The following is a 9,445-nucleotide window of genomic DNA, read 5'->3' as shown; positions in this document are numbered from 1 at the left end:
TTTGTAGGCTCAGTTGAGGTTCAGTTAAAGAGTTTGCTTGGCTTGTAGAAATATATCCCGAAATACAAATACACGATAATGTATGATGCGTATATGTGTATTTGGGAAGACATTACAATGGGGTTAGTTCATTTTACTCCAACTTGCTTTGTAGTTTGTAGTTCTATTTGAGAACTGAAATAGACTTTAAAAACCAAGAGGAGCACTTTCTATTCAAGAAATGACGTTGTTAATGATGACTAAACTAAAAAAATAATGCAAATAATCATGGTCTATGTAGTTCCTTCTTCTTTATTACCATATCATTTCCATAAATAGTGTATTTTGGGCCCAACATATGCATATATTTGAACAACATGAAAAGTTTTGGTGTTATAAACATAAAAAGTTTGCCAATATTGATACTGCCATGTGACTGAGGTATAAGCATGTGTTCAACAGTCTCACCGAGCAACTACAAGCTTTTGTTGACTACCAAAAGAAGCGTCAGTGCATCTCTTTTAATAACATAAGAAACTTCGAGCTGTTCGAGCTTGCAGTGTCAATGTATTTGTAGATTTTTATTTTGACAACAGCAGAGGGTTTCCAAACGTCACTGTAAAACCACAGCCACCAAAGAAAGAGGAAGGAACGTTGTATCACTACTGAGAATGCACACATTTCTCAAACATGTCTCAACTCTATTGTCACGGTATTGCTAGTGATTCATGTTGAGATAATGTGTATTTTCCTAGCTTTATAAAAAAATACCAAAATGCCAAAATGCAGGCTAAATAGATTGGTTGATTGAAGTGGGAGAAGTACTGGTGTCACTTTAGAATAACTACATTTTAATCAGCCTTAAATCATAATGAACAAAGTTTAATAGGAACGACTCAGGCTTAGTAACTACTCTTCAACCTAACATTTAGAGGTTAGGTTGAAGAGTTTGTTTGTTTGTTTGTTTATTGAATCATTCTTTATAAATATATTTATTAATTATGAATTAAAGGAGACATATTGTGCATTTTATCATGGATGTAGTATTGAACTGTAACTTAATTAAATCATAATTTTACATGTTGTTCATTGTAAAATAGAATCTGGTCCACTGACTTCCTGTTCAAAACTACAAAACTGACAAGCCCTGCCTCTTCATAGTGACATTTAACTGTAACAAGCAACAGATTGTCATTTACAGGTTTTTGTATTTGAAAAGTGGCTATGATACTTTTCAAATACATGTGACACTCTGAGTTTTCAAATAAAAGCAACTAAGTAAGTGGGCGGGGATAGGTGGAAACAGGACTTTTCTGAGCACTCGAGCCTCAGTTCCAGGGCAATACATGATAAACTCAAACATGCAGGAATCACTCAAAATACAACTTTGAGTAAACTACTGAAACACTGTTGCAACAAGGTTAAAAGATCATTAAAGTTAATTTAGCAGAATATGTCCGCCTCAAGTATTTATTAAGGCTATTATACGTGTGGTTATTGTACTGTATTCAAATATCAAAGTACTATTACTATATACAGTATAATTTCACTGTGTCTGTGTAAATTTCCTCTACCATAATCTGATCTATACAATTTCATTAAACTATCATGTATACTCACAACTAAAGCACTTACTTTTATTGAACTTCTGAGTAAATTTTTTAAAAAACTTTCTTGTTGAAGATATAGATCATTCGTATGTCATTTGGATATTAATACAACAGAAAAGACTGAATCTACTCATTTGAAAAGCCACACTCCCAAATACTATTACTATTAGTAATTCCATCACTGAAATCTGCCTTACTCTACAAACAAAGCCCAGTGGAAAAAGGTTCACGTGTTGTGTAGTGGCGTTCGTGCGGCCTACCGATCCACATGTGAATGCTGTAGGAGGGCATGGCGGTGGTGTGCAGCAGCAGGTAGGCGTCTCCGGTGTAGAAGCTCCCGTGGAGGCCTTTGGGCACCGGCTTTAGGTCCAGGTTCTCGATCCTCCAGATCTGCAGACCGGCCTGCTTCCCCGCGTTTGTAAACTCCTTATGGGACACCATCCTGGACCTGTGAGCACACGGACAGCCATTCAAACCAAGACTACTTTAGTTCATGTCTAATTAGGCCCGAGCGCCACAAGCTGGCGAGAGGCCTATTAATCTCGTAAGGCCGTGCGAAGCACGGCTGCGAAAGTGCGCACATAGTGCGCACAAAATCGAGCGCGAAGCGCTCGCCCACTTCCAAACACTCACTAACGCACTCCTTCACTCACGCACGCCCCGTGCATACTAATTAGTAGTAGGAAAATGGAACATTACCGTTGTAAACGGGCGAAGCCCGTGCAAGAGTGCGCACTAAACGAGCACTTTACATTGGGATTTCATCCCCTTATAAAGCACTCATTTGCGCTAAGTACCTCACGAATACGTTCCCCATCTCTTGCATGTTCCGTGCATATAAGCATGTAATGCAAAAATTGAACATTATTACTGTATAGAGGGCCAAAAACACAAAGTGGGCGGAGCCCACTCAAAATTAACGAAAGTACCCGTCAGTGACCAGGGACCCACACCATGAGGTAGGAAAAATGTATAGTTTATGATATTTGAAAAATGAGAAACATTGTTTTCGCATCGGAATATTATTCTTTCTTTCTTTCTTTCTTTCTTCTCGGGACCAACCCCCCTATTTTTCACCCAGTGAACATTGACGAAAAGTCACAAAAATTTGCACACCTCTAAAAATCGTGCCTTTCTACATTCTGGCTATTTCCCTTTTCTAAAATAAAAAATTGGCGCGTCAGCGCCCCCAAATTTACCAAAAATGCTTTGAGAGATAGGAAATTATTACGGCAACGCCGTCCGCCCAACCAAATGTCGGCCATATTGCTTCAAAAATGGCTAAGCATGACTCGGGGGTTTTTCCAAACGTCGTACTTTTACGAACTCCTCCCAGGGCGGTGGCCCTAAAAAGCTGAAATTTGGTGAAAATGGTACTGAGGAGTGGGACATCAAAAGTTATTCAAATTACATTGATACCTCTCACGGTCTCTGTGCGGCGAAGCCGCAAACTGTAGCTAGAATTTCAGAAATCTCCCAAATTTAACATTTCTGCCGTTTGCGCAGATAAAGTCCGAATGGCGCCCCCTACAGATTTTATATGGAGGTTAAATGTTTAGTTTTGCGAAATTATATGAAATTTGACACACAACTCAATTTTAGCATCCCCATCAAAAAAGTCAATGAGACCCATGTCATAATTGTTATGGCGTTGCCGTAGCGATGACCGAAACCTCCCACGTTATTCCAATGGGGAAATCGCCAGAACATGTTTACACCTTAGACTTTCACGAACTCCTCCCAGGGCGTTAGCCCTATTAACCTGAAATTTGGTGAGACTCATCTTCAGGACCATCAAAAGTTATCCACATTTTTATTCAAAGAGTCACGGTGTCTGTGCGGCAAAGCCGCACATTTTGCCAAGAATTCAAAATAAAATTGCTTTTTGATGGTAAAACAAAGGGGAGAAGATGTGACAGCGTCACAGATTCAGCAGTAGGCGTAATAAAAGGACCATTGGGGCGCGTTAGCGCCCCCTCCTCTTGCGGCGTGGCGGCGGCGTGGCGAGGGCCGATCATTGCCGCTTGCGGCTATATTTTTATTTCTTCTTCCTATGTATGAATGCAGCCAAATGGAATAAGAGAATGAGTTGGGGATGGGAGTAAATATTTGACTTCCTCTCACTAACTTTTGAGCTGGATAAAATAAAATAAAAAATAAACATTGTTGTAGCGGAAATTTGTTGATTTGTTATAACTAATCCTTGATATCGCATGAGCTCAAACTAAAATAAATGAATGAATGAAACTAAAAAGAGTGCACTACTGTCACACGCTGTCCAACTCAAAAACACTTCTCACTCCACTCACGCTGAGAAGTATAAGCTCTTGTAAATACATAAGGAGTTGGTCTTTAGGCTGAACCAGTCCGACTAGTTCAAAGTGCGGCAACACCTTTGCTATAATCTGAGTGAAGACTGAGGCACTTTCTAATAATTCACCATCTCCATTTGTAGAATACATCAGGAGTTATCATATTAGTCAGAGAGATTTAGTGGTCTTGACACGCCCTGTGCAGACACTGCTATGAGGAACTCTGAACGGCCATGTAAAGATTATAGAATGGAAATATACATCATGATGCATTCCGGTTTCAAATACATATCTATGTCTTATAATTATAATTAGACTACAATTGTTGGAGTGGGAGATATTGACAAAAACGTATATTCAGACAATCTTTTTAATATTCATCAATAAAATATAACTTAAAATGTCTTTTGCATATTTCTAAAACTAAAAAACAATGTTAATGTTATCATTTTTTCATAAATACCTTGAAAAACATGCATTATGTGGTTGTGAGTGGGGTTCAATGCCATTCTGGGGGCACCATCCATCACAAATGTTACATAGGGCATCTTTAATTCCAAAAGAACTATATAAAAAACATATTTAGGTGTAGTCCTTCATAAAGAATTGTCAACAAACTTAGAAAAAAACTATACTCCTCTTTTCTCCACTATAAAGAAAGCTCTTGATGAATGGACTCTGATCCCATAATTAAGTCAAAGGATTGAAACTATAAAAATTAATGTTTTACCTAGACTTCTCTATCTATTCCAGACTTTCCCAATTTCCTTCCCCAACCGACTGTTTGACAAATCTCAAGATTTGAATGGCAAGGCAAGAAACCTCGAATCCGATTTAAAACTTTAAAAAGGAGGTTGGGGTTTACTTTGTTTGAATAATCACTTTATTTCAGCTCAAAACACAGTTTTGTTGTACTGGTGTGATCCAGAATATGAAGCTCAATGGAAAAAATATTGTGTTGAGAAAAATATAGTGTTATTGAGTCAGTTATTATAATCAGGAAATTAAACAAAGTAATGACCATTATAACCCTCTGACTAAAATATTTATCAAGACTTATAAATCAGGACTTTCAAGGGGAATAATCTAAATTGTATCAATGCATTACTAATATGGACTCTACTAAATATAATAAAAACAATGGGAAAGAGAAGGTCATCTTGTTTTGACGAACAAAGAAAACGTGTGTACATCCTATACATCCCAGCAAAATCATATGTTTGGATTGTTTTGAATCTTGTTGGAAAAATGTGTCAGGTTTTTTCATAACACCATGTTAAGTGCCCATTATTCACAAGAAAATGTTAACTTTTGGAGTAACTGTGGCAGCCAGGAGGCAAACCACTCCTGCCATAGGCACAATAAATGGAAACCTATGGAATGTACTTTTGGCGACAACAATCAAGGACTGACATAATAACAGAAGTCAGACAAATGGAACGAATGACATTCGAAATTAATTTGTAATTGGACAAATTTGACCGACTCTGAACCAAATGGGACTTTTATTTTTAATTTAATAGTCTAGTTGATGTCTATTTGTATTTGTATTTTAAAATCTGCTCTCTGGTTGTGTTCTGTTTGTTTTTGTTTATTAAATTTTTTTTTAAAGAACAATAGAAATACTCAAAATGATATATAGATATATATGATGTATAGAGGCATTATTTCCTGACCTTTAACATGATCGGGATTAGAATACTTCACTTCTTGTTTCTGGATGTCTACTTTATTTGATTTATGACGTTATTCCCTGAAATAATATTGACTTACTATAGAAGAAGATTGAGTGAAAGATTATAGATTAGAGTTACACAAGAGCAGATTACAAGTGCTACAGGATTAGCACTTCAAATCTGTTGTAGGATGAGATGACCTGTATCCAATAATCTGAATTATGCTATATTTACTTTACGTTTTGAATAAATTCCACTTCAAATAACAGTTTTTGTAAAAACACGACTTGATTTAAGTCATTGGTTAATTTACAGTCACTGATTGCCTTAGAATTGGTTTTATGTGGTCAAATGAATAATTATATTAGACTATATTTTTCATTATTTATTGTACTGGAAATTTGCAATCAAATATGCATATGATGTGTGCATATTATGTTTATTTATTGTTTATCATGCAAATGAGACTTGAAAATTAGACAAGCAATTAGAATTTTTCCACCAAGTAAACATTTTTACTTGAGTGCAATTATCGATAGCAAATTTACATAGTCAAATTTACACAGTTTATCATAATTCTTTCTGTTTAATCTGATTAAAACTTGACTAAAACACATCAAAACAATACCTAATACCTGCCTGCATGTAATAATATTTTCAAGTACTTTCACATTGATTGGCACTCCACACACCTCTGATTATGACACAAAACATAAATCTAAGTATTTTTAATAACGCGTCGCGCCCTTATTCACACACCTGCCTATTGTGAAAAGTACTATATACTGACTCCCTCTAACCGCGTGGCGCACAGTTAAGCCATCGTACTGACGGTCTATCATTATTGCCACTAAGAGATGAGATTCTGGTTTGCTCAGCTGGATATAGTGAGTGAGCTAAAGAGATCAGGTTACACAGGCTTTCAGCAAAACAATCAATAAACACTGCAGAGATGGTTTAATGCTCATGCTGCATCTGATATTAGGACATAATGCTTAATGCAGTTGTTTATTATGCTGGGAAGTCATTAAAACCCTTGTTTTACATGTTTATGTAACATGTTCAGAACCAATATTAATTTACTGAAAACAATGCAATCTATTCCCAAATAGATACCACTTTATATTATTCATTCATTAATTTTCTACTACTTGTTCCCATTAGGGGTCGCAGGTGGCTGAACCCTATCTACTACCCACTACCCTACCACTACCCTACCCACTTTATATTAACTACACCTTAATTAATTTCAATAAAGTATAAACAAAAACTGAATTAATTATGAACAAATAGTTTATTTGGAATGATTTAGGCTTAATAATGACTTAATTAACGAATTAGGGTTAGGGTATGAAGTAAGTAGTAACTAAGCCGGAATAATTCTTAACAAACTATTTGTTATTTATGATTTAAGGCAATGTACATGCTTTATTAAGGCTTTGTTCATGCTTTGTTCATGCTTTATTAAGGCCATGTTTATGCTTTATTAGGCTTTGTTCATGCTTTGTTTGTGCTTTATTAAGGCTTTGTTCATGCTTCATTAAGGCCATGTTTATGCTCTATTAAGGTTGTGTGTAAGTGAATCTATTACAGTGTCACCTCATATACGTTATAAGTTATATCACACCTCATATGTATATACCTCATATGATTACATGTTGTGATTTGGTTGTCAAGGCAATTATCCAATCAGAAAGCAGAATGAGCTCTTCACTTTGGGTTGCCAGTTCCTTTGATGACTAAAATCCTCCCACTGTCTACCGTCCACTTGTGAGATAGCATTATACTATATATATATATATATATATATATATATATATATATATATATATATATATATATATTGTAATAGAGGCTTCAAGTAACGCATAAAGAAACATTTCAATACGACAATTAGTGACCAGAAGTTCCAAAAAAAGAGAACTAGAAGAGTAACAAGCCATTTCTCTACAGTATATCGTAATGCAAATGTAGTAGGCTGTCTTGCTCCATTAATTTGTTGAAGGAATTTCTAGAGTCATGAAAAATAATGATATGACTTGTGAAGGCCTGACAATCACGCAATGAAATGCAATGGGTGTGTGTGCAGGTTCTGTCAGTCAGTGCGCTGCAGAGAAATGTATCTTTACAATTCCCTAACAGCGCTTATCATTAACAATTGCTTTAGTAGTCAGTTATAGAGTTAATTATTACTGTTATGCTGATGTTTTGTGTTACTAGCATACATGGATAGTTTTGGGGAAGTTTGCAAGCTACCCACAAAAGTATGAATATAAAGATAGTCATTTTGATCGAACCCATTATTAACAAAAACAAGCCTTCGATGTAACTTTTCTGCTGGGGTGGTCTGCTACATAAATGTTGTTGTGTGTTCCATAATCCGGCATTAAACCTGTCTATCTGACATTAATCTAATAACTGACCTGTAACTTGGCCTCGTGGCTTTTCTCCACAGAGATAGATGAGTTTAATTCCCATACAGTGAAGGGCAGCACAACATGTCACAAAAGTATTAATAATATTGCAACATTCACCAATGCAATAATCAACGTCGCAACGAACCACATATATCAATAATGCCAATGTTTCCCCTTTTACAGAAATTAACTGGGTTTGTTTTTGTTTTTTTAACGAAAATGTGTTGATCTGTCTTGTAAATCATGACATTAATTTTAGTTTCTATGTCATGGAAATGATCCTGCCAATATAAAATATGATATAAAATAACACAATGATATCGATATCGCTTTGCAGTCTTTTGCAGTATCGTACCGCCCTTACACAGTCGAAGATTCCAGGCAGACCAATAAAATCTGCAGTGCCTGTTCCACCAGAAAAGTTACATAGTGCAGTATTTGATTAAAAGAACAGCCTAGTTCACAGTCATTCATGCTTAACTGCTTGTCACATTTGCAAAGTCATTGTTTGGGCTGGATTTTGACTTCTGAACATGCTTGGACACAAAACTTGCCCTCCCCAGATTGCATTTAAAAGGGTATTTACTTGTTTACTGTGAATTCTGCACCATAGAACCTCGTTCCATTCAATCTGGCAGTGCTTTTCCTTTCACCAGCCTCTGCCAACTCTTACATAACAGCACGCTCCACTTCCTCGACTCAAAACTCCAGTCTAAACTTTCATATCATCGCGACAAAAAGCGCAGACTGTTGCACCACTTCACTTCACGCTGGGACTTTGGACATTTTTTTTATTATAGCCGTGTGTGTTTTTCCTCTGCCCACTGCGGACCATCTCAGCATTACCAATCAAACAGCATTACACATTAAACAAACACACAGCTTGCAAACAAACCTGTAATAAGTCAATGTCATTGCATTTTACACAATGTATAAAAAGACTGAAGGAGGAGCGTGCCAGGAACAAGCGCCACAAGGAGTGCGTAAAAGCTGCGCGTCAAAGTAGAATCTAAGGTTGTACTTACGATTTGTGGAGGGAATAACGGAGAAGGATTTCGTTGAGTGGTGAAAAGAGAAGGATGAGTGCAGCAGAAGTGTGAGAAGTGTAATGTTTTAAAGCAAAAGGCAGAAGAGAGAGAGGTGGGTGTGTCCGGGCTGCAGCGCTGTGCGGGGAGCGGCTTCTGATTGGCTGAAAGCTCCGAAAGAAGGAAAGATGCTCCAGACGCGTAAAAGAAGGAGTTTTAACCATGGATCTATTATAATATGGTTTTACCGAGGAAACAAGAGCAAGAGGAAGAGTAGGCCAAAGGGAACGACATCTGGGAAGAGGTGGGAGGGAAACCATTTGTGACTGGTTGATTTTCTGGTTGGCAAGGACATTCTCTCTATGGAAAATGTGTGTGTATTCTATTAAAGGGGGTTATGTAAGAGTTTTTTTTCTAGTACTTAGC

General features: G+C 36.7%; 1 protein-coding gene across 2 annotated transcripts in view; it reads right to left on the bottom strand.

The window, feature by feature from the left end:
• The window catches only part of scinlb (scinderin like b), a 32,408-nt gene extending 23,241 nt beyond the window's left edge, over positions 1–9,167 (bottom strand). Inside the window, exons 1-2 of one of the 2 annotated variants that reach the window (XR_011926082.1) lie at positions 9,020–9,149; positions 1,850–2,037 (exon numbers count right to left, since the gene is read on the bottom strand). Coding sequence is in view for 1 of the 2 variants with exons in the window: in XM_072441827.1 (XP_072297928.1) it covers positions 1,850–2,030 (181 nt within the window). In the remaining variant the exon portion in view is untranslated. Of the gene's footprint in view, positions 1–1,849; positions 2,038–9,019 lie in introns of both variants that reach the window. The other variant, XM_072441827.1, reaches the window with a different exon arrangement.
• Between the last annotated feature and the right edge of the window lie 278 nt (positions 9,168–9,445).

This window comes from Eucyclogobius newberryi, unplaced genomic scaffold (assembly GCF_026437365.1).
Source record: "Eucyclogobius newberryi isolate DKJ021-1_F unplaced genomic scaffold, fEucNew1.0.hap1 SCAF_12, whole genome shotgun sequence".
Taxonomy (NCBI): Eukaryota; Metazoa; Chordata; class Actinopteri; order Gobiiformes; family Gobiidae; genus Eucyclogobius; species Eucyclogobius newberryi.
The sequence above is the reverse complement of the archived record's forward strand: the minus strand, read 5'-3'. Positions and strand labels throughout refer to the sequence as shown.